Consider the following 25,900-nt stretch of genomic DNA (forward strand, 5'->3'; position numbering starts at 1 on the left):
CATGTGTATATGTATATGCATGTCTGCATGTATATATGTGTGTATATGTGTATATTTGTGTGTGTTTGTGCGTATATACATGTGTATGTATGAATGTGTGCATATGTATATGTATAAGAGTGTATGTGTATATGTATAAATGGTCTATTTTGGGGGGTTTTAAGTCTGTTCCACTGGAGTTTTGTGTGTGTGTGTGTGTGTGTTTAGGGATGATGGACACTCATTGGCCTGAGAGGTGTCTTGTGTCCAAATTGCATGTCAATTTGTCCAGTGGTTTTGAGTTATGTTAACCCCACAAGCAAACATTACATGTGTGTGTGTGTGTGTGTGTGTGTGTGTGTGTGTGAGGAATAATGTCCAGGGTGGGAGAAGGAACCCTTGCCTGTTTGAAGCAAGTGCGAATTGTTGCAATTAGCAAGCTTGATTAGCACTGAGTGGCCACGAAGTCTGCAAAGTCAATCAGTGAGGGTCGCCTGGCCTTTGTTGCCAGGAGGCACCCTCTGCTTCCTCTGCCATACAATGCAGTTTGAAGCAGATCACCTGGATTTTATTATATAGCGGTGCAATTATATATGTAAAACTATTTCATTTTACTTAATAAATTATAATTATAATTTAATTGCTAATTTATTATTAATAATTGCCACAGCTCAGTGAAGCAGATCATCTGGGTTTTGCTATATGGCAGTGCAATTATATATGTAAAGCTATTTAATTTTAGTGCAATTATAATTATAATTTAATTACTAATTTATTATTAATAATTGCCACGGCTCAGTAAGGCTATTTAATTTTACTTAATTAATTATCATTATAATTTAATTACTAATTTATTATTAATAATTGCCACAGCTCAGTAAGGCTATTTAATTTTACTTAATTAATTATAATTATAATTACTAATTTATTATTAATAATTGCCATGGCTCAGTAAGGCTATTTCATTTCAGTTAATTAATTAGAATTATTATTTAATTACTAAGTTATTATTAATAATTGCCATGGCTCAGTAAGGCTATTTCATTTTACTTAAATAATTATAATTATTATTTAATTACTGATTTATTAATTTAATTTTACTTAATTATAATTATTATTTAATTAATAATTTATTAATAATAATTGCCATGGCTCAGTGAAGCACATCATCTGGGTTTTGCTATATGGTAGTGCAATTATATATATGTAAGGCTATTTAATTTTACTTACTTAATTAATTATAATTATAATTACTATTTTTTTATTATTATTAATTTCCATGGCTGAGTGATATCTCAATGGCAATGCCCTTTGCTGCCCTCTACCGGACAAATTAATATTGCACTTGCTTTGAGATCCTGATCTGCAATGCTTTACTGCCATCGTGTGGACAGAGTGGGAGACTGCACCTCTATATTATATTTTCCTCCCAGCCGCTTATTTGCATCGCCCCGCCCACACTCCACACGCCGAGCTTTCCCATTGGCCACACGCCCTGCCTATAAGGAGCTTCGCGCGGCCATTGGTTAGAGCGCAGGCGGCAGGGTTTCGATTTAGAACAAGAAGCCGAGCAGGGAAACTGACGCGTGCGCAGTTGGGTTTTTGTTCCTAGACTTGGTTAGATTGAGCTCCGATGACGTCACGCACCGCCCTTTCCGGCTCCGACGTCACTTCCGGAAGAGGAGAAACCGGAAGGCCTAGCATCTCGTCCTGACCAGGTTGAGTTTCTCTTTTTTTTTCCTCAGATTTTGCCAATATCAAGGAAAGAAATGGAAATATATGCAAAAATATGCATGAATAATATATAAAAAATATATTATTATTATTAATAATAATAAAACATTAAAATTTTATTAAAATATTAAAATATTATTAATAATATTAAAATATCTGCCTGAATTGTCCTGGAAATATTCATAAAATATTTAATAATAATAATAAACTTTATAGTTTTATTATAAAGTTTTATTATTATTTACAGAAATATTCATAAAATGTTTAATAATAATAATAATAAAACTTTATAGTTTTATTATAAATAAATATTATAATATATTTTATAATATAATATATTATAATATAATAATATAATATACAATAATAATATAATAATATTATATAATATAATAGTAATAATAATAATAACTTTATAGTTTTATTATAAATAAATATTATAATATATTTTATAATATAATATACAATAATAATATAATATTATATAATATATAATAATAATAACTTTATAGTTTTATTATAAATAAATATTATAATATATTTTATAATATAATAATCTAATATATTATAATATAATAATATAATATTATATATTATTATTATTATTATTATAAAAACGTTATAGTTTTATTATAAATAAATATTATAATATATTTTATAATATAATATATTATAATATAATAATATAATATACAATAATAATATAATAATATAATATTATAAAATATAATAATAATAATAATAACTTCATAGTTTTATTATAAATTAATATTATAATATATTTTATAATATAATAATATAATATATTATAATAATATAATATTATATAATATAATAACCTAATATATTATAATATAATAATATAATAATATAATATTATATAATATAATATTTAATAATAATAAAAACTTTATAGTTTTATTATAAATAAATATTATAATATATTTTATAATATAATAATATAATATATTATAATATAATATACAATACTAGAGACAAAGGGATACTAGAGACAAAGTGGAAGTCCTTTGAATGCCACATCATGAGGAGACAGCAAAGCCTTGAGAAGGGAATGATGCTGGGGAAAATGGAAGGCAAAAGGAAGAGGGGCCGACCAAGGGCAAGATGGATGGAGGGCATCCTTGAAAGGACTGGACTGACCTTGAAGGAGCTGGGGGTGGTGACGGCCCACAGGGAGCTCTGGGGTGGACTGGTCCATGAGGTCACGAAGAGTTGGAGACGACTGAACGAATGAACAACAAAATATACTATAATAATAATATAATATAATATATAATAATAATAACAACAACAACAACAACAACAACAAACCCCCTTCTTCCTTCATGCTGGGAATATACAATTAAAGCACCCCTGACAGATGGCCATCCATTCTTAATAATAATGATGATAATAATAATAATCGTGTTAACCTCCTGGCCCAGGAAGGCAGGAGGTTAGGAAGGCAGGCAGGTCTCTGTGGGTGCTGCACCCGCTGCTGTGTCCTCCTTGCCCAGTGCCGGCCAGAGGCCAAAGGCAGCGAGCCCCAGCTGTGCCCAGAAAGGACAGCAGGAAGGAGGAGGAGGAGGGAGGCAGCAGAGCCAACATGACCGGCAGGAGGAGAGAGGAAATTCATCCGCGTAAGCTGAGACCAGGGACCGGAAGTGGGGTCATGCCCACTCACTTACTGCGCCACTTGCCACGAGGGAGGGAAGATTTGAAAACTTGCACCAGACATCCGAAAATAATTCCAAACAATGGGCAAGTTGCTTCAATTCGGAATTGCTCCTCCCACTATTCCTGCGTGGCTCGAAATAGATTCAAAAGTGAATTTAATCCGAATTAATTAGGAGTTAAGAAGCTTCCGAACGAACCTCCCCAAGCCTAATACACACATATATACACATGCACACACAAATATATATATACACATATGCACAAACACATACATATATACATACATACACACAAATATGCATATAAACAAGCACACACATATACACAATATGCATGTGTAGATGTGCAGATGGCGGAAACAGAAGAACGGCCTGCCTCAGGGGAGCGTGCTTGCTCCATCCATGTTCAATATCTATACAAATGACCAGCCACGGCCAGAAGGGAGAGAGAGTTTTATCTATGCTGATGATCGTGCCATTACTGCTCAAGCAGGGAGCTTTGAGACTGTAGAACAGAAGCTCTCCAAAGCTCTAGGTGCTCTTACTGCCTATTACAGGGAAAACCAGCTGATCCCTAATCCATCCAAAACACAGACATGTGCCTTTTTACCTCAAGAAGAGACAAGCATCCCGAGCTCTGAGGATTATTACCTGGGAAGGAAGGAATCCCACTGGAGCATTGCAGCGCACCCAAAGACGTGGGAGAAGTCACTCTGGACCGTGCTCTGACCTACAAGAAGCACTGCCTGAACATCAAGCAAAAAGTGGGTGCTAGAAACAACATCATACGAAAGCTGACTGGCACAGCCTGGGGATCACAACCAGATACAGTGAAGACATCTGCCCTTGCGCTATGCTACTCTGCTGCTGAGTACGCATGCCCAATGTGGAACACATCTCACCACACTAAAACAGTAGATGTGGCTCTTAATGAGACATGCCGCATTATCACGGGGTGTCTGCGCCCTACACCACTGGAGAAAATACACTGCTTAGCCGGTATTGCACCACCTGACATCCGCCGGGAAGTAGCAGCCAATAGCAAAAGGACCAAGGCAGAGACATCTCCAGCTCATCCCCTGTTTGGGTATCAGCCAGCACGTCAACGACTTAAATCAAGACATAGTTTTCTTAGATCTACAGAGACACTCGCTGGAATACCCCAGCAAGCAAGAGTCCAAAAGTGGCAGGCCCATCCCAGCACCTCAATCCATGGGTGATACCATATGAGAGACCCCCCCCCCTGGGCACACAGAAGACTGGGCGACTTGGAAGGCGCTGAACAGACTGCGCTCTGGCCCCACGAGATGCAAAGCCAACCTCAAGAAACGGGGACACAAAGTGGGAATCCACGACATACGAGTGTGGAGAAGAGCAAGCCACTGACCACCTGCTGCAATGCAACCTGAGCCCTGCCACATGCACAAGGGAGGACCTTCTTGCGGCAACACCAGAGGCACTCCAAGGGGACAGAGACTGGTCAAAGGACATTTAACCAAGTTTGCAAAATCTGTGTGTGTTTGTGTGTGTGTGTGTTTTCTCTTTTTAATCTGTGTGTTTGTTTTGCTCTGTTAGAATTGCAATACAATGGTATGGTTGCTGATGACACGATAAATAAATAAATATGCATGTACACATATAAGCACACAAATCTATACACACATATATACTAGGCTTGGTTGATCCAGTTCGTTAATTTCTTTATTCGTTTTTTATTCATTATTTTTTTAGAATTAGAAGCGATTTTGAGGCGCTTTAGGAACCCGGAAGTGTTTTTCTCCAATCGAAGCCGCGGCCGCCATCTTGAAAACGACTTCCGCCAGCTTCGTTAGTGATGTCACAGGTGCTGGGATGCTGGGAATGATGGGCTTCCAGCCAATGAGGAGAAGCCAGGTATTGGGCGTGGTTTCTGCAGGGCGGCCATTGGCCTTTAAAAGCGGCTGCGCGTGCCTCGTGGTCCCATTTCGAGCCGGGAAAGGAGGGCTTCAGGCTGCTGTGGTTACGAATCGATTCGTAATTAACGAAATTAACGAAATTTCGTAAATTTCAAAATTTCGGAAAGCCTTTGAAATTCGAAACACTGGCACCCCCTAGAAACGAAATGAGTTTAGAACCAATTTTTTTCTTGATCAACCAAGCCTAATATATACACACAAACATATACACCCATCCACACATATATATACACACACAAAACACATATACACAGACTGGGCCACGGCAATGCGTGGCAGTCAACGGCTAGTTATCTATATAAATTAAAATGTCATGTTCGTTTGTGGGATTAACGTAACTCAAAAACCACTGGACGAATTGACATCAAATTTGGACACAAGACTCCTCTCAGGCCAACAAATGACCATCACTCGTAAAAACACCGAAAAACAAAGCGTAAGGGGAAAAAAACCAACATTACAACGCATGCACGAAACCACATGTATATACACAAACACACATACATGCATATGCACACACAAAACACATACACAGAAAGGGGTAAGGAGGGAGAGAAAATGGGAAAGAAGGAAGGAAGGAAGGAAAGAAAGAGGTAGAGAAGGAGGGAGAGAAAGAAGGAGGGAAGGAAGGAAAGAGACAAGAAAGGATGGAACCAAAGAACAAAGGAAGCAAGAAAAGAAACAGGTAGAGAAGGAAGAAGGGAAGGAAGGAGAGAAAGAGGGAAAGAAGGAGAGAAGGAAGGAAAGAAAAGGGTAGAGAAGGAGGGAGAGAAAGAAGGAAGGAGAGAAGGAAAGAAAGAGAGGAGGAAATAAAAAGTGAAAGAGGGAAGGAAGGAGAGAAGGAACGAAAGAGAGAAGGAAGAATGGAACGAAAGAGCAAAGGAAGTGAGAAAAGAAGCAGGTAGAGAAGCAAGAAAGAAGAAGGGAAAGAAAAAGAGGGAAGGAAGAAAAGAGGGAAGGAAGGAGAGAAAGAGGGAAAGAAGGAAGGATAGAAAAGGGTAGAGAAGGAGGGAGTGTTGGGGTTCAGCCTGAGTTTGAACTTGAACCTGATTCTCTGTTTGTTCCTCCTGATGCAAATGAAAGTATATTTACTGATGCTAGTGGAAATGTACCTCTTGATGCCAATGCTCCTGAAATTAGTGAGGAAGGAACTTCTGTAGATTTGGAAAATGAAAGTACCAGTGTTCCTGAGAATGTTTCAGAGGGAAGCCTTGACCTTTCCCTCCCTTCTGCACCTGGTAACTGTAATGACAACAGAAGGGGCCAAATTTGGGAAGACAGAAGTAAAACACTCAGTTTGCGTCGATCCTCCCGAATTCAAGAATTAAAAACATTGGCTTCAAAACAGAAGGGCGGTTCACGGAACCGATTCTTGAGTTTTAATTGCAATACGCCAGGCTGATTGCCTCAGTTCAGGCATCGTTTCAGAATTGATGAAGACCTTGGCAGTTCTCCTGGTTCCCTGGCCATAGTCTGGGAAGATTTCTAGGATATCAAGTACGGTTAGTGGATTGCTAACAGGTTCCAGTATTTCCCAGTGAGGCTTTTGGTTTTGCTTTGTCCATTTAAATTTATGTTTGCTGATTTTGCTGTGGCTTTTGACTTGCATTTTTCCTTTATTTTGTAACCATTTTTCTTCAATAAAAAAGGATTGTTTTTCACAGCCAAGTGTGGTGGAGAGTTATCTTAGGCCTCGTTCTCTGCTCTGGATTGCAACAGGGAGAGAAAGAAGGAAGGAAAGAAAGAAAGGCAGAGGAGGAGAGGAGGAGAGGAAATAAAAAGTGAAAGAGGGAAGGAAGGAGAGAAGGAATAAGAGAGAAAAAGAGGGAAGGAGGGAAGGAAAGAGACAAGGAAGGATGGAACCAAAGAGCAAAGGAAGCGAGAAAAGAAACAGGTAGAGACGTAAGAAAGAAGAAGGGAAAGAAAAAGAGGGAAGGAAGGAAAGAGGGAGGGAGGGAAGGAAGGAGAGAAAGAAAGGAGAGAAAGAGGGAAAGAAAAGGGTAGAGAAGGAGGGAGGGAAAGAGGGAAGGAAACAAAGAAAAGCAGTGAAGGAAAGAAGGAGAGAAGGAAATAAAAAGTTAAAGGGAAGGAAGGAGAGAAGGAATGAAAGAGGGAGGGAGGAAGGGAAGGAAGAATGGAACCAAAGAGCAAAGGAAGCGAGAAAAGAAACAGGTAGAGATGTAAGAAAGAAGAAGGGAAAGAAAAAGAGGGAAGGAAGGAGAGAAAGAGGGTAAGAAGAAGGGAAAGGAGGAGAGAAGGAAGGAAAGAAAAGGGTAGAGAAAGAGGGAAGGAGATAAGGAAAGAAAGGAAGACAGAGAAGGAAAGAAGGAGAGAAGGAAATAAAAAGTGAAAGAGGGAAGGAAGGAAGGAAAGAGAGAAGGAAGACTGGAAGCAAAGAGCAAAGGAAGTGAGAAAAGAAACAGATAGAGAAGGAAGAAAGAAGGGAAGGAAGGTGAGAAAAAAGGGAGAGAAAGAGGGAGGGAAGGTTGACCACAGTAACACGTAGCGGGTACAGCTAGTATATATATAGCATCCTTACTTTGCGGATTTTCACTTTTCGCTGGTGGTCCTGGGACGTAACTCCCGCGATAAGTGAGGGAACACTGTTTTTCCATTTTCAACATGGCTCATGAATGGAAAGGGAGGAATTTGTGGTTTCTCTTTCCTCCTTGACCTTTTGCTTCTTTCTTGACCAGGTAAATGAGGATTCTATGGAGCCAGACCCTGGATGGGAGAAACCTTTTCCATGCCTGGAGTGTGGGCAGAGCTTCACTCGGAGTGGAGATCTTCATAGACATCAAAGGATTCACATGGGGGAGAAACCCTACACATGCCAGGAGTGTGGAAAGAGCTTCACCCAGAGTACCAGTCTGCGTTCCCATCAAAGGACTCACACTGGGGAGAAACCCTATAAATGCCTAGAGTGTGGAAAGGGGTTTGTTGATAGTTCGGGTCTACGTTCGCATCAAAAGACGCACACTGGGGAGAAACCCTATACCTGCCTGGAGTGTGGAAAGAGCTTCACTCAGAGTTCAGGTCTATGTTCACATCAAAGGATTCACACTGGGGAGAAACCCTATACATGCCCAGAGTGTGGAAAGAGCTTCTCTCAGCTTTCAAATCTACGTTCACATCAAAGGATTCACACGGGGGAGAAACCCTATACATGCCCAGAGTGTGGGCAGAGCTTCGCTCGGAGTAAAGGTCTACGTTTACATCAAAGGACTCACACTGGGGAGAAACCTTACACATGCGTGCAGTGTGGAAAGGGCTTTGTTCATAGTTCATGTCTTCGTTCACATCGAAGGACTCACCCTGAGGAGAAACCGTATACATGCGTGGAGTGTGGAAAGGGCTTCAGTTATAGTTCACGTCTACGTTCACATCAAAGGACTCACACTGGGGAGAAACCCTATAAATGCCTGGAGTGTGGGAAGAGCTTCACCGAGAATGGAAGTCTACACGCACATCAAAGGACCCACAGTGGGGAGAAACCCTATATATGCCTGGAGTGTGGAAAGAGCTTCACCGAGAATGGAAATCTTCACAGACATCAAAGGATGCATACTGGGGAGAAACCGTATACATGCGTGGAGTGTGGACAGAACTTCTCTCATAGTTCAGGTCTACATTCCCATCAAAGGACTCACACTGGAGAGAAACCCTATCCATGCCTAGAGTGTGGCCAGAGCTTCAGTCATAGTTCAGGTCTACGTTCCCATCAAAGGACTCATACCGGGGAGAAACCCTATAAATGCCTGGAGTGTGGGAAGAGCTTCATTCAGAGTACCGGTCTACGTTCACATCAAAGGATTCACACTGGGGAGAAGCCCTATACATGCCTGGAGTGTGGGCAGAGCTTCACTCACAGTTCAGGTCTATGTTCACATCGAAGAACTCACGCTGGGGAGAAAACCTATGCATGCCTGGAGTGTGGAAAGAGCTTCACCCAGAGTACCAGTCTGCGTTACCATCAAAGGACTCACACTGGGGGGAAACCCTATAAATGCCTAGAGTGTGGAAAGGGGTTTGTCGATAGTTCGGGTCTACGTTCACATCAAAAGACGCACAGAGGGGAGAAACCCTATACCTGCCTGGAGTGTGGAAAGAGCTTCACTCATAATTCAAGTCTACGCTCACATCAAAGGACTCACACTGGGGAGAAACCCTATACATGCCTGGGGTGTGGAAAGAGCTTTGCTCATAGTTCAGTTCTACATAAACATCATAGGACTCACACCGGGGAGAAACCCTATACGTGCCCAGAGTGTGGTCAGAGCTTCGCTCAGAGTAAACATCTACGTTCCCATCAAAGGACTCACATGGGGGAGAAACCCTATAAATGCCTGGAGTGTGTAAAGAGCTTCACTCACAGTCATAGTCTACGTTTACATCAAAGGACTCACACAGGGGAGAAACCCTATAAATGCCTGGAGTGTGGGAAGAGCTTCATTCAGAGTACCGGTCTACGTTCACATCAAAGGATTCACACTGGGGAGAAGCCCTATACATGCCCGGAGTGTGGGCAGAGCTTCACTCACAGTTCAGGTCTACGTTCACATCAAAGGACCCACACGGGGGAGAAACCCTATAGGTGCCTGGAGTGTGGACAAAGTTTCGCTGAGAATGGTAATCTACGTAGACATCAAAGACTTCACACTGGGGAGAAACCCTATAAATGCCTGGAGTGTGGACAGAGCTACACTCATGGTTCAAATCTACATTCACATCAAAAGACTCACACTGGGGAGAAACCCAATATACGCAAGGTGTGTGCAGAGAGCACCTCTGAGAGTTCAAATGTACATAGACATGGAATTCACATTGGAGACAACAGTGGTGTTTGACCCCGGAGAGACTCCCAAGGTAGAGCTTTCCAAACTTGTCATGTTGGTGACACACTTTTTGACATGCATCCTTTTGTGACACTGTAATTCAGTTTAACAATCAAAGCGAAGCTTAAACCATATACTGTATAAACAATTCTTGTGTAGTTTCCCTTATGGCTGCTCCATGTTGGTTCATCACAAACATCATTGTCAACGGACCTCACAACCGGTCATAGAGAATGCTTCTGGAACTTGGCCATACAGACCGAAAAGCTTACAACAAGCCAGGATTGTATTTTCCTAATCAGAAATGTATCCATTTATGTGGTAATTACTGCAACTCAGCTTACAAATTGTGCAGATAACAAGGGATGCCATTTGGAGGTCTCTTTCCCGTGGAAGTGGGGGGAGCCATTTTTCATGCAATGCACCTGTGGACTACAATTGACGCACTTTTGTGTCACGCCACGCCGTTTGGAAAGCTCTGCTCTATGACGTATAAACAGATTAGAAATGCCTGCATTCGCCACAGATACAAGCGAAAAGTTGGGAGAGAATGCTCGTTAATGCTGAAAAGTGAGAGCACAATGCTGGGATATTGTTATCATATTATGCCGCCTTTGCAGAAAGGCCCAGAAATATTGTGTTTGTCCACTAAGGAGCGGATGGAAGTTGGGGCCGATCTATACAGCAGGTTTCAGCAGGAAACTTTAGAACTGTCTTTAGGGATGGTGGGAAGAAGGAAATAAACACTTGTCTCCAGCGTTTTATTGTTGTTGTAATGATGCCACCAATTTGTGATGAGTTTGTAAAGGAGCCACCACTTTGTAAGGGTTTATTAACTTGATAGCATAGCTAATAGCTGGTGATATTGACTTGGTCTTTCTTTAATGTGTAGCGTGACTTGGAAAGGAATTGTAACGGAGACCGGGCTTTAAAGAAAAACAGTAACAAGTTTATTAAAATGTAGAAGGAGTGTGATGGTTTCAATGTTACTTAACTCTTAGAGGCACATATCTTCAAAGGTTACATTTATAACATCCAGCAACAGTAGGTTTGAATGATCAATGACATTGTAGCTAAGGCCCTATATAGATGATGATGGTGGTGATTATTATTATTATTATTATTATTATTATTATAGATGGGCAAAGCTCTTGTATTCTGAACAATAAAGTTGTTATCTTCAGTCCCTGTGCATTTTGGCGTATTCTTTCAAGAGAAGACTAAACTCATAGTAACACAGCCAGAGCAAAGAAGCCTTACCATTGTTTACCCTCAGAGATGGGAAAACGTGGTTATCCCACTCAAGAAGATGACTGATGAAGATCCACAAATTATCACTGATGGACTTTTAGCAGCTCCAAGAAAGATTGGGACTTTGTTATCGCTTTTTCAAAATAAGAAGAGGGGCAAAAGTCCGTTGTTGTATTTGTGAATTAGAAGAGTGTTGCCAAAAGCAGAAGTGTGCTGACATAGGATTCTCCAAGGAGAGGAGACTAAATAATAAGGGATACAAGCATCTCAGCATCATCAACATCAGCCCTGGCCTTGTCTTACTCAACCGCCGAGTATGCCTGCCCTATTTGGCATAAGTCTGCCCACACAAAGCAGGTGAACATAACATTGAAAGAAACGTGGAATAATCACAGGATGTCTTAAACCTACACCAGTTGATAAACGTAATGGTATTAAAATGTAGAAGGAGTGTGACAGTTTCAATGTTACTTAACTCTTAGAGGCACATATCTTCAAAGGTCTAGATGTCTAGATGTAAGGAAGTAATGCTACCCCTCTATTCCGCTTTGGTTAGACCACACCTGGAATATTGTGTCCAATTCTGGGCACCACAATTCAAGAGAGATATTGACTCTAAGCTGGAATGTGTCCAGAGGAGGGCGACTAAAATGATCAAGGGTCTGGAGAACAAGCCCTATGAGGAGCGGCTTAGGGAACTGGGCATGTTTAGCCTGAAGAAGAGAAGGCTGAGAGGAGATATGATAGCCATGTATAAATATGTGAGAGGAAGCCACAGGGAGGAGGGAGCAAGCTTGTTTTCTGCTTCCTTGGAGACTAGGACGCGGAACAATGGCTTCAAACTACAAGAGAGAAGATTCCATCTGAACATTAGGAAGAACTTCCTGACTGTGAGAGCCGTTCAGCAGTGGAACTCTCTGCCCCGGAGTGTGGTGGAGGCTCCTTCTTTGGAAGCTTTTAAGCAGAGGCTGGATGGCCATCTGTCAGGGGTGATTTGAATGCAATATTCCTGCTTCTTGGCAGAGTGGGGTTGGACTGGATGGCCCATGAGGTCTCTTCCAACTCTTTGATTCTATGATTCTAGTGCATAGGGTACAGACCCAAAATTAGTAAGAACATGAGCCCTGGCCTTGTCTTACTCAACTGCTGAGAATGCCTGCCCTGTTTGGTATAGGTCTGCCCATGCAAAGCAGGTGAACACAGCATTGAACGAAACACGCAGAATAATCACAGGATGTCTTAAACCTACACCTGTTGATAAACTCTACAAGTGAGCTGGCAAAGCCCTTCCTGATGTGTGATGGGAAGTTGCTGCTAAATGTGAGAGAAATAAGGCTGAACCGTGTGAAAGCCCCCCAGTACATGGGTACCAGCCTCCTCCCAGTAGACTCCAATCAAGGAAAAGCTTTATGGGAACTTACACTCCATGCAAAGCAGATGAACATAGCATTGAAGGAAACATGCAGAATAATCGCAGGATGTCTTAAACCTACACCTGTTGATAAACTCTACAAGCGAGCTGGCATTGACCCCCTCCCCCACCCCTGATGTGCAACGGGAAATTGCTGCTAAATGTGAGAGAAATAAGGTTGAACCCTGTGAAAGCCCCCCACTACATGGCTACCAGCCTCCTCCCAGTAGACTCCAGTCAAGGGAAAGCTCAATGGGGACCACCACCACTCCTCTTGGTGTCCCCCCAGCAACAGCAAGGGCATCCCTCTGGGCAGCTCAACCAGGAAATCCCAACTGGACGGGCCCCCACGAGGGAGGGTCTTCCTCCAGGGGCAAACCAAGAATGGGTAATGTGGAGGTCCCTGAACAGACTCAGAAGTGGAGTGGGCAGATCAAAAGATAACCTGGCCAAATGGCAGAATCCCACACCTTGTGGCTGGTCATTAGTGTAGACATTGAACATGGGTGGAGCAAGCACGCTCCCCTGAGGCAGGCCATTCTTCTGTTTCCGCCATCTGCTTCTCTGGCCCTGGAACTCAACAAAGAAGCTCCTGTTTTGTAGCAGGTTTCCTATGAGGCGGGTGAGGTGGTCGTCCTTTGTGATTCTATACATTTTCCTCAGGAGGAGGCAGCGGTGGTTTACGGTATCATAAGCCGCTGACAGGTCAATGAAGATACTAATAAGACACTGCCTTATATTTAGTTTTACTCTAGAAGACACACTATGACTTATTTTCAGGGGGTGTCTTGTTTTTGTGAAGTATGGCCCAACAATCAGCATTTATGGGATGATCTCTCTGGGCTCAGTTGCAGAATGCTTGCTGAAGCTTTCCCCCTATCTATCCCCTGGTGTTTGTGTGGGGTGTGAGAGACCCACAGGCTGTTGCTGGTTGGTGCTGGGAGAGAGAGGTCCACGGTGCGGAGTAAAATGGTTTTCCCATGCCTGCATTCAACCATTTCATCATTACTCTATTAGTACTGTGAGCGTATGTATTCTGAACCATTGTGTTAGTGCTATGAGACTGTGAACCACCGCTGCCTCCTCCTGAGAAAAATGTATAGTATCCCAAAGGACGACCACCTCACCTGCCTCATAGGAAACCTGATACAAAACAGGAGCTTTTTTGTTGAGTTTGAGGATGAGAGAAGCAGATGGCGGAAACAGAAGAACGGCCTGCCTCAGGGGAGCGTGCTTGCTCCATCCATGTTCAACATCTACACAAATGACCAGCCACTGCCAGAAGGCATACAGAGAGCTTCATCTATGCCGATGATCGTGCCATCACCGCTCAAGCAGGGAGCTTTGAGATGGTTGAACAGAAGCTCTCCGAAGCTCTAGGTTCTCTTACGGCCTATTACAGGGAAAACCAGCTGATCCCTAATCCATCTCAAACACAGACATGTGCCTTTCACCTTAAGAACAGACAAGCATCCCGAGCTCTGAGGATTATTACCTGGGAAGGAAGGAATTCCACTGGAGCATTGCAGTGCACACAAATCCCTGGGAGTCACTTTGGACCGTGCTCTGACCTACAAGAAGCACTGCCTGAACATCAAGCAAAAAGTGGGTGCTAGAAACAATATCATACGAAAGCTGACTGGCCCAACCCGGGGATCACAACCAGACACAGTGAAGGCATCTGCCCTTGCGCTATGCTACTCTGCTGCTGAGTATGCATGCCCAGTGTGGAACACATCTCACCACGCTAAAACAGTGGATGTGGCTCTTAATGAGACATGCCGCATTATCACGGGGTGTCTGCGCCCTACACCACTGGAGAAATTACACTGTTTAGCCGGTATTGCACCACCTGACATCCGCCGGGAAGTAGCAGCCAATAGTGAAAGGACCAAGGCAGAGACATCTCCAGCCCACCCCCTGTTTGGGTATCAGCCAGCATGTCAACGACTTAAATCAAGAAATAGTTTTCTAAGATCTACAGACACTCGCTGGAACACCTCAGCAAGCAAGAGTCCAAAAGTGGCAGGCTCAAACCCAGAATGATACCAGATGAGAGACTCCCCCCTGGGCACACAGAGGACTGGGCGACTTGGAAGGCGCTGAACAGACTGCGCTCTGGCACCACAAAATGCAGAGCCAACCTTCAGAAATGGGGCCACAAAGTGGAATCCTCGACATGCGAGTGTTGAGAGGAGCAAACCACTGACCACCTGCTGCAATGCAACCTGAGCCCTGCCACATGCACCATGGAGGGCCTTCTTGCGGCAACACCAGAGGCACTCCAAGGATCCAGATACTGCTCAAAGGACATTTCATCAACTACCAAACTCACACATTTTGTATTTTCTCGGTTTGATTGCTTTGTTCTGTTAAAAATGTAATATAATGGACTGGCTGCCCTGACACGAGAAATAAATAAATAAATAGCCTCCTAGTTTTTTCCCATCACCTATGAGAAGATTTTTGGCCTTGCTGTGTTGACCAGATTTCGACTCCCAGCTACATCACCCTGGGAGAGAATGCTACAGGAACATGGCCATATAGCCCGAAAACTCATTCTTTCTGTTTCTGAAGAAGACAAAAAAAGCAGGCATGGCGGCTCATCATCGAACCGCTTCCTCAGAGTAAAGAGCTTTTATTTGCTGATAAAACGACAAGAAAAGGGCGCAAAGGAGGGGGAAACTTTGCAGAACCCCCTCCCCACCTGCCTTTAAAAGTAGATTAAAACGTTGCCCGGCGCAAAATATGCGCAGGCGTCCCATGTGCTCCCGGGGCCAGCCCTGTCCCTTGCCCGCAAAGGAGGCGGAGGAAGAGGCTCTTTCCCAAGGCAAGGAGCGGGAGGCGTGGGATGCGTCTGTATCCATGTGATGCTGCTTCTTCTTCCTCGGTTTCTTTCGTTATGTGTCGGGATCGTCACACCGGGATCGGCCTCAGTTTCCCTGAGAAAACAAGACAGAGAAGAGAGGGGTTTGCGATGGTGACGAGTCGATTGTCCCGTTACCGCCACCGTGTCGCATGCAGAACGGCTTTGCCCCCAAACACACTTGCTGCGCATAACTGAGCCACAACTCTCTTGAGTTTTTCAAGAGTGAAATACTCAAAGGCACAATTGCAAACCATACCAACAAAGAGAAAAAAAATAGGACAAGTGCAAAGAAGCCAGAATGGATGTCCAAAGAACTTCTAACTGTGCTAAGACTCAAAAGAGACATGCACAAGAAGTGGGAAAAGGGAGAAATCACCAAAGAAGAATTCAAACAGGTCTGCAAGGCTAAAGTACAAAATGAGCTCCGGAGTGTGGTTGAGGCTCCTTCTTTGGAGGCTTTTAAACAGAGGCTGGATGGCCATCTGTCAGGGCTGCTTTGAATGCAATATCCCTGCTTCTTGGCAGGGGGTTGGACTAGATGACCCATGAGGTCTCTTCCAATTCTATGATTCTATGAAAGGCCCAAAGGAAGCATTGGAGCAGCCCGATCCAAAGGCTTTCCTACTCTCTGGAGCAGTGCTTCCCAACCTTTTTATTTTATTTTGACCAGGGACTACTCTACAAAATTAGTACCAAAAGGGTTACGAATCAGTTTTTGGTCAACTTTAAATTCGGTTTGGTTAATTAGGGTGCTGATTCAGAAAACTGCATTGGATAGACTACATCAGCTCTAGTTTCTAATACACAACATATACCACCCAGTAGTCGCTGGATAACATACCAATAATAATGTGATTATAATAATAATACATACTAATAATAATAGATACAAAGCCGCTTTGAGTCTCCTTTGCAGAGAGAAAAAGTGGGGGTATAAATAAATAAATATATTAACAGTAATAATCATAATAATAATATATTCTAATACTAATAATAATAGATGCATAGCTGCTTTGAGTCTCCTTTGCGGAGAGAAAGAGTGGGGTATAAATAAATAAACATATTAACAGTAATAATTATAATAATATATTCTAATACTGAGATACATAGCCACTTTCAGTCTCCTTTGCAGTGGGGTATAAATATATTATACAATATATTATATTATTAGCATAGTACAATATCAGTATGAAATATTACTATATTGCACTATACCATTATACTGTCATATTATGAGTAAGATTACATGTAATATAAATATATAATTATAATATATTATTACTAGTAGTATTATATTGCATTACATTATAATATTATAAATACATGCACATACAACATATTATATTATTAGCATAGTACAATATCAGTATTACATATTTCCATATTGTACTATACCATTATATTGCATTTATTTATTTATTTCGGGCACTTCTACCCCGCCCGAGGTATACATAGACATGATAGTAATTGCCACAGCACCTGAAATATTTAATTCTGTTTTAATGTTTGTAGATTTGGAATAGTATCAAAATGCACTGAAGGAAAGCTGCTTTGAGTCTCCTTTGCAGAAAGAAACAGCAGGATATCAATAAACATAACAACAACAACAATAACATGTAACAAAATTTGATTTTTTTTCTGTTCCTGGTTTAAAAGTGTTATTTCCTGTTTCATTGTGCAATCCTGACTTTGAAAGCAGTTATCTTATAAAAATTTCATTTTTGTAGCTGCAGAAAAACTATGGTTATTATTGTTGTTGTTGTTGTTATTATACATACAACTGATTGTGCAATGAAAGATTCATCGAAAGACTAGAGTAAAATGTGCTGCTGCAATAATAACATAATAATAAATAAATAAGATAATAGTAATAATAATAAATAAAATAATAATAACAAATAAAATAATAATAATAAATAAAATAATAATAATAAAATGTGCTGTTTTTACAATTTCATAATAGAGTAAAATGTGCTGCTGGTGCAATAAAATAATAATAATAATAATAATAATAATGTGCTGTTTTTGCAATTTCATCAACTTATGTATTTGCGATGGAACCAATTTGGGAATAATGACATTGATAACCCAGGAACACAAAACAAGTGTTGCATAGTGTGGTGAATAATGCTAAATAATAATAATAATAATAATTACTATTATACATACAACTGATTGAGTCTGTGCAATGCGAGATTCCTTGAAAGACTAGAGTAAAATGTGCTGCTGCTGCAATAATAAAATAATAACAATATAATAAAATAATAATAATAATATAATAATAATAATAATAATAAATAAAATATGCTGTTTTGCAATTTCATGATAGAGTAAAATGTGCTGCTGCTGCAATAATAAAATAATAATAAATAAAATAATAAAAATAAATAAAATAAATAATGATAATGATAATAATAATAATAATAAAATGTGCTGTTTTTGCAATTTCCTAAACTTATGTATTTGAGATGGAACCAATTTGGAAATAATAATATTGATAACCCAGGAACACAAAACAAGTGTTGCAAATAATAACTATTATTATTATTATTATTAGACATTCAATTGATTGAGTCTGTATGATGAGAGATTCATTGAAAGACTACAGCAAAATAGGCTGCTGCTGCAATAATAATAATAAATAAAATAATAATAAAATATAATAATAATAATAAAATGTGCTGTTTTTGCAATTTCATGATAGAGTAAAATGTGCTGCTGCTGAAATAATAAAATAAAAATAATGATAATAATAAAATAATAATAAATAAAATAATAATAAATATAAATATTATAATAATAATAATAATAATAATAATAAGATGTGCTGGTTTTGCAATTTCCTAAATGTATGTATTTGCGATGGAACCAATTTGGAAATAATGACATTGATAACCCAGGAACACAAAACAAGTGTTGCATAGTGTGGTGAATAATGCTAAATAATAATAATAATTACTATTATACATACAACTGATTGAGTCTGTGCAATGCGAGATTCCTTGAAAGACTAGAGTAAAATGTGCTGCTGCTGCAATAATAAAATAATAAAATAATAATAAGAAAATAATAAATACATAAAATGATAATAAATACATAAAATAATAATAATAAATAAAATAATAATAATAAAAATACATAAAATAATAATAATAATAATAATAAATAAAATAATAATAATAAAATGTGCTGTTTTTGCAATTTCATGATAGAGTAAAATGTGCTGCTGCAATAATAACATAATAATAATAAATAAAATAATAGTAATATAATAATAATAATAATAATAATAATAATATGTGCTGTTTTTGCAGTTTCATCAACTTTGCAATGGAACCAATTTGGAAATAATGACACTGATAACCCAGGAACACAAAACAAGTGTTGCATAGTGTGGTGAATAATGCTAAATAATAATAATAACTATTATTATTATTATTATTATTGGATTGCCAAGCACCCTCTGCAACCCCGCCTTTGTGCTCCAAGCCTTTTCCATGCAGAGGCATTCATTGTGGGTTGATTGCTTTGCTTATTGATGACGTAAATCATCCGCAGGCCAAGAGGTACGTTCCCATTCAGTGCCCATCAGAAGCAAATCCAGAAGGAGAACCCACTTTGCCCCCCAAAAGTGCCTTGAAAAGTCAAGTGGGGATCCCCGTTGGCCGAGGAAGTGCCGCAGTGCCCACGCCGAGGCCGTGCACCTGCCCCCCGACTCACCTGGAAGCGGGCCTGGGGCACCTCTTAACTCCAGGCTGAAACCAAAGGGCAGGGGTGAGGAGGTCGGTCCCACATCTGGCCCACTTTCATATTGAGAGACGCCCCCAACCATGGCGGAACTCCCAGGGATGGATCCAGCAAGATACCGGGCCCTTTGCACCATGACCCCAAAAATGGCCGTGGATGCCCGGTCACCTTGCCCGTGTCTCCCCCGTGTCTCCCTGTCGCTGCAGCTCCTGACCATCGCAGGCTGGGACGGTTCTACAAGGCGCTCGAGTCCCACACAGGAACACACGACAGAAGCCGCACCCAAAGAGGGATGCTCGGAAACATTTCCAAAAGGGAGAGCTTGTCACCATCTTGAACTCTCTACAGGCCATCCCCGAGTTGCAAACATCTGGCTGAGAAACAACTCCTAGTTAAGGACAAGGCTGGACTGGATGGCCTTTAAGGGTCCCTTCCAAATCTATAATACTATATCTATCTCTTTTCTATATATATATATATATATATATATATATATATATATATCCATTTGTATATATATTTAATATAATATATAATATAACAATAGATAGATAGATAGACTGATAGAGGCCCATCCCCAAGTTGCAAACATCTGACTGAGAAACAACTCCTAGTTAAGAACGGGGCTGGACTAGATGGCCTTTGGGGGTCCCTTCCAATCTACAATACTCTATCTATCTCATGTCTATCTGTATCTATATATTTAGATAGATACATGGATAGATATAATAATATACTAATACTAATAAAATATATACACACACACATTACTAGTATTATTCTAATATATATATATACACACACGCGCGCGCGCGTGCGCGTGCGCGCGCTCACAAACACTGTGGCTGAGAAACAACTCCTAGTTAAGAATGGGGGATGGACTAGATGGCCTTTGGGGGTCCCTTCCAAATCTAAAATACTATATCTATCTCATATCTATCTATATTTATATATCTATGTGTGTGTATTATATAATATAATATAATATAATATAATATAATATAATATTATATTATATTATATTATATTATATTATATTATATTATATTATATTATATTATATTATATTATATTATATTATATATATGTGTGTGTATTATATTATATTATTATATTATATATATACACACACATTTATGCGTATATTGTATTATATTATATTATATTATAATATTATATTATATTATATTATATTATATTATATTATATTATATTATATTATATTATATTATATTATATTATATATACACACACAGCACTTTGGATGAGCAAAGGTTGGATAAGCAAGACTCTACCGTATATAAATCCCCGAGTTACAAACATCTGACTTTCAGTAAGAACGAGGTTGGACTGGATAGCCTTATGGGAGTCCCTTCCAAATCTATGATACTATATCTATCTCATATCTATGTATATCAATATCTATACACATAGGCCATCCCTGAGTTGGACTGGATGACCTTTGGGGTCCTTTCCAAATCTATGATACTCTATCTATCTACACACACACATACATGCAAACCCCAAGTTACAAACACCCAACTTGCAAATGATTCCTAGTTAAGAACGGGGTGGGACCACAGGATGTGAGAGGAATTACGAAAAGGGAGCGGCTGTGAGTCCCAACAACCGAGCGGGAGATGACAACGTTAGTGCAACGAGGCCACACGCAATCCCCTGAAGAGCATTACCTGACGTGTGGAGCCGTGCGCGGAGGGAACTCGACCGGCCTGTCCGCGGGGAAGACTGGGAGCGGATGCAGGGCTGTGCAGCGGGGGACGAGGGATCCGCCTGCGGAATGGGAAGGAATACGGAGGAGTCGGACCAGCGCCAGAGCTGATGAAAGAACCCAGGAGGCCGAAGGACCCCACTGCGCGGCCAAAGAAGGTTTAAAATGGGGGGGCGAGAGGCTGGGAACGAGCTGGTGTGTCTCCCCTTTCGGTATTTCAGCTTCCCAATCTCTTGCATTCAGACACGTTGGGGACATGGCCCGGGATGCGTGGGTGACCTACCTCCAAGTGTTCCTGGCTGGTCCAAGAGCCCAGCTCTGTCCTCCGGGACCCGGGGCCCAGCTCCACCGAGCGAACCCTCTCCGCAAACTTCAAGGAGCAGAGCGTCTCGCTCGTGTTCTTCTCGACCGGAGAAACCTGAGGAAAGAGGGGCATTAATGGCGCATTCGGGGTCATTTGTCATGGAATTTGCTGGCGCATGAATTGCTTTATAGTTTCCAAATCACGTACTCCCTGAACTGTGTTCCAGAAGCAAGCAAAATGCATCAGAGTCCTTTCTCAGCAAAAATTGTCTTCAACTCCATCCATAACAGCCAGCATCTGACTTTATCTGCGCACTGTTTAGTAAACTCACAAATTCAGATTTCCATCTACATCTCCAGTAAATCAGGGGAGGGGAGTGAGAGGGGACATTTGGGGGCGATTGTGTCCACCACCCTGGCTACCTCCTGGTTGTAGAGGTCAACCAGGGCTTCGACAGAATCGTCAGCCACCATGGCAGGAAAATCCACAAGAGACATCAGGAATCCTTCTGGATCCATAAGCCTCCTGGGGCAGACCATCTTAATGGGCCCACCACCCCTGCAGAGGTTCTAGGTTGCAGTAAGCCTATGGCTGATCAAGTAATGGTCGGTCCATGACAATGGAAGAATTTTTAGCTCTTCCACACCGACGTTACCCCCGTCCGCAGTAAAGACCAGATCCAGAATGTGACCACTTACATGAGTGGGACCTGATACCACTTCATGGCAACCATGAAGTGTTGAGCTGCACCAGACAGGGTGGACTCTGCGTGGACATTGAAGTCCCCCAGCGTATTAGCCACTGGGACTCCAATGCCAAGTCAGATACCACCACTGCAAGCTCTGGCAGGGAGACTGCTGTGCAGCGGGGTGGACGGTACACCAGCAGAATCCCCAAGCTGTCCCGGTTACCCACTTTCAGGTGAACACTCTCGAACCCAGAACATTGCATTAAGGGGCACCTGGCCAGAGAGAAGGGTTCACGGAAGACCACCGCAAACCCTCCTCCCCGCCCCCTGGGTCTGGCCTGCTAATGCACCCCAAAAATCTGGAGGACAGAGCATGGTGAGGTTGATTCCCCCCCCCCCCCCCCCCTCAGCTCATCCACCCAGGTCTCAGTAATGCATGCTAGGTCCGCTTGTTCATCCAGGATCAAATCCTGGATGGCTCCTGTTTTACCATTTACAGACCTAGCGTTTAGCAGCAGGACCTTGAGCCCGAGGGGACTGTCATGGTGGCACTCCGACGTATCTCGCTCCAGGGTTACAAATGTTCTGCTGCGCTTCTTTTTGCGAAAGCTTCTGCGTCTCCCCAGCACGACTTCAATAGTGGACCCCGCTCCCGGGACAACCTTCCCACAGGGAGATCATCCAATGGACTTAGAGGAGTAGGCAGTCAGCTGTCAGCATTCAATTGGGTGGAGGGCGTTATCCACAGGGAACTCTCAAGAGCAGCTTCCTTTATGGACAGACTGGTGGAAACTCTTGAAACTCTTGAGACCAGGGAGGACTGGTCTAGGGGCAGGGTTTGGGGCTCTATTTGATTGAATTCTGATGGGGATGACTGGGCTAGGGACAGGGATTGGGGCTCTAATTGGTTAAATTTTAATAAAGTGGGCTGGGCTAGGGGCAGGGTTTGGGGCTCTAGTAGGAGGGAATGGTGCCCTTTTTGGCATCAGCAGGTCCAATAGACCTGGAAACAGGACTAACCTTGGAGGCACCGACATGTGTCTTGGCTAGAGTAGCAGTCATAGTAATAGCAATAATAATACTGAGAATAATAACGATAAGGACGCACCTGGACCATCATGAGGGTCTTGCTGTCCCCGGAGAGGGAGTCCTGCAGCAGGTAGGTGAGCTTGGAGTTGCGGAAGGGGACATGTCCCTGGCGGGAGCGCAGGGCAGAGATGACATCTCCCAGCGCCGAGAGGGACTTGTTGATGTACTGCGCCTCCCGCAACCGGCTGCCCTCCGCCCCCGAGCGCCCCACCCGCTCAGAGCCCGCCAGGTCCACCAGGTTTAGCTTCCCTGCAGAGGAAAGGACAGAGAAGGAAGCGGGGATCAGCACCAAGGAAGAGGAGGAAGTGGCACGGCTCTCCAAACAACAACAATAATAATTACATCCAACCCAAGTAGTCGATGAAGAGGCCTTCTTCCATATCCACCCATGGCTCCAAGAAGAGCTTGGTTTGTGCATGGCCGGGCTGTGGCGCAGCTAGTTAGTAGCCAGCTGCATTAAATCACTACTGACCGAGAGGTTATGAGTTCGAAGCCAGCCCGGGTCAGAATATGCTCCTAACCATTAATAGTCTAGCTTGCTGTCAACCTATTCAGCCCGAAAGATAGCTGCATCTGGCAAGTAGGAAATTTAGGTACCACTTACATGGGGCGGCTAATTTAACTAATTTACAGTGCCATAAAACCTTCCAGCAGCATGCGTAAGAATGAGGAAGTACTCCATCAAAAGACTCGGTGTCACAAGTGGATGGTGAAGCGGCAGCTCCACCTGTGGCCAGAATCGAGCATACCCTCATGAAGCCAGAAAAGGCTGGAATGCCTCTGTGTCTGTCTATCTATGTTGTATGTCTATGGCATTGAATGTTTGCCATGTATATGTGCACTATAATCCACCCTGAGTCCCCTGCGGGGTGAGAAGGGTGAAATATAAACACTGTAAATAAATAAATGAATAAATAAATAACTGACTGCCATTATTATTATTATTATTATTATTATTATTATTATTATTTTCCAGCCCCAGTGGCTAAGGAAGGGGCCCTTCTCCATAGCCACCCATGGCTCTGAGAAGTGGATTGTGCATGGCAAAAATTATTATTATTATCATTATCATTGTTGTTATTATTATTATTATTTCCAGCCCCAGGAGTGAATTTCACTTCCTTTTGAGGAGGAGATTTTGCTGATTTATTGACCTCTGAGTGTCCGCTCAAAGGCACAAAAGTAAATAATAGGCATGTGCAATCTATGGTTCTAAATGGTTCTAAAGTACTTACAAAACTAAAGTTCTGGTGGTGAAAACTAGGGGGCGCTGGTGCTTTGCTTCCACAGTGTTGCTAAAGTTCCAGTGGTGAAAATTTCAGAACTCTAACAAAACTTTCAAAATCTCATTATAAATGGCAGTTCCTAATTGGTTCTGTCATCAAAATCACCAATAATGAAATAATAATAAAATTTTGAAAGTTTTGTTAGAGTTCTGAAATTTTCACCACCAGAACTTTAGCAACACTTTAGAAGCAAAGCACCAGCGCCACCTAGTTTTCACCACCAGAATTTTAATTTTGTAAGTAGTTTAGAACCATTTTAGAAGCATGGATCGCACATGCCTAGTAAATAATGAAGCGTGCTACCTCAGTCATCTCCAAAGCCTAGAGCAGCACTGAACCTTTTACTGCAATTACTAAAAACTATTTACAGGAGCAGAATAAAGCACATCTGTTTGCTAGCTGTACATCCGTGGAAGCTCAACCCTGATTCTCTGGAATGTAAACACATTACCGGAACACACAAATGCTATGCTCTAGGAATCAAGCACAGCTCTATCATTTAACTCTCACACTGCATTGCTATACCACGCACAGTTTAAACTACAAACAATATTTCATTACATTTAAACCAATCTTCCAACAGATTCCTCTCACTTCCTGTTATCTCAGCCCTGTTCTTAACTGCGAGTCATTTGCAAGTCAGATGTTTTAACTCGAGGACTGCCCGTGCTGTGATTTTGTTAAGTGTATGCCAAGAAAGGCAGCTGTTGATGGTTGTTGCCTACAATCTCAAAATGCACCGATCTATCAGAAGGAGGCTGTTACCTGTGGTGCGTATGCCGGTGCTGTAGTCCACGCCGCGCACGGTGATGATGAGGAGGGCGTGGGAGCGGGAGCTGTGCTCGTTCAGGTGGGTGCTCTCCGTCGCTCGGTTCAGGTGCCCGAACTCAAAGACCTGGGAGAGAAAGGCAGGAAAAACACCGCTTTCGTTCAATGTCTCCCCAAATGCCTTGTCAGTATCTCAACGCCGCAGGGAGGAAGGAACGTCTCAGTCAACACCCTAAGTCGCTTTGGTTACGACAAATGCGTACTGACAAATGGCCGATCGCAAAGCAGGAAGCCTGCAAAGTTTCGATGGGTAGTTGCCTCTGTGGGAAAAGGAAGCAAGCCCTTCCTTCCAGCGCGGATCAAGAGATCAGTGTGTTTTTTAACACACTGAGGCTTTTCTCACACTGTGGGTTCTCTCAGACTGAAGACTGTCATATACTGAGGCAAACTAACACTGAGGCCTACTCATACTGAGGCCTACTAACATGCTGAGGCCTTTCTCACACTGTGGGTTCTCTCAGACTGAAGCTTGTCATATACTGAGGTGAACTAACACTGAGGCCTATTCATACTGAGGCC

General features: G+C 41.8%; 2 protein-coding genes across 5 annotated transcripts in view; one reads left to right on the forward strand and one right to left on the reverse strand.

Moving 5' to 3' along the window:
- Nucleotides 1–1,609: 1,609 nt before the first annotated feature.
- LOC132782893 (zinc finger protein 850-like) lies at nucleotides 1,610–10,832 on the forward strand. Of its 3 annotated transcripts, none has more exons than XM_067470902.1 (3): nucleotides 1,610–1,697; nucleotides 5,121–5,282; nucleotides 8,041–10,832. In XM_067470902.1, exons 2-3 carry the CDS (start codon nucleotides 5,241–5,243, stop codon nucleotides 10,189–10,191), a joined length of 2,193 nt encoding a protein of 730 aa, XP_067327003.1. In that variant the 5' UTR covers nucleotides 1,610–1,697; nucleotides 5,121–5,240; the 3' UTR covers nucleotides 10,192–10,832. The 3 variants fall into 3 exon arrangements, with proteins under 3 accessions (XP_067327003.1, XP_067327004.1, XP_067327005.1); XM_067470903.1 differs by having other exon boundaries at nucleotides 5,149–5,282; XM_067470904.1 differs by lacking the exon at nucleotides 5,121–5,282 and having other exon boundaries at nucleotides 1,611–1,697.
- Nucleotides 10,833–15,463: 4,631 nt separating this feature from the next.
- KIFC3 (kinesin family member C3) overlaps nucleotides 15,464–25,900 on the reverse strand; it is a 76,253-nt gene continuing 65,816 nt past the window's right edge. The window contains exons 15-20 of one of the 2 annotated variants that reach the window (XM_067470921.1): nucleotides 25,319–25,448; nucleotides 23,287–23,516; nucleotides 21,470–21,604; nucleotides 21,149–21,248; nucleotides 19,431–19,465; nucleotides 15,464–15,783 (exon numbers count right to left, since the gene is read on the reverse strand). In XM_067470921.1, the coding sequence (XP_067327022.1) occupies nucleotides 19,455–19,465; nucleotides 21,149–21,248; nucleotides 21,470–21,604; nucleotides 23,287–23,516; nucleotides 25,319–25,448 (606 nt within the window). In that variant the 3' untranslated portion in view covers nucleotides 15,464–15,783; nucleotides 19,431–19,454. The remainder of the gene's footprint in view (nucleotides 15,784–19,430; nucleotides 19,466–21,148; nucleotides 21,249–21,469; nucleotides 21,605–23,286; nucleotides 23,517–25,318; nucleotides 25,449–25,900) is intronic. The other variant, XM_067470920.1, reaches the window with a different exon arrangement.

The sequence above is a fragment of the Anolis sagrei genome, chromosome 8 (assembly GCF_037176765.1).
Source record: "Anolis sagrei isolate rAnoSag1 chromosome 8, rAnoSag1.mat, whole genome shotgun sequence".
Classification (NCBI taxonomy): domain Eukaryota; kingdom Metazoa; phylum Chordata; class Lepidosauria; order Squamata; family Dactyloidae; genus Anolis; species Anolis sagrei.

Bases quoted from the DNA above. Each gene is read 5' to 3' on its own strand.
- LOC132782893 (XM_067470902.1), top strand. From the start codon at position 5,241: ATGCTGGGAATGATGGGCTTCCAGCCAATGAGGAGAAGCCAG. The intron at 5,283-8,040 runs GTATTGGGCGTG...TTTCTTGACCAG, and splicing joins AGCCAATGAGGAGAAGCCAG to GTAAATGAGGATTCTATGGA.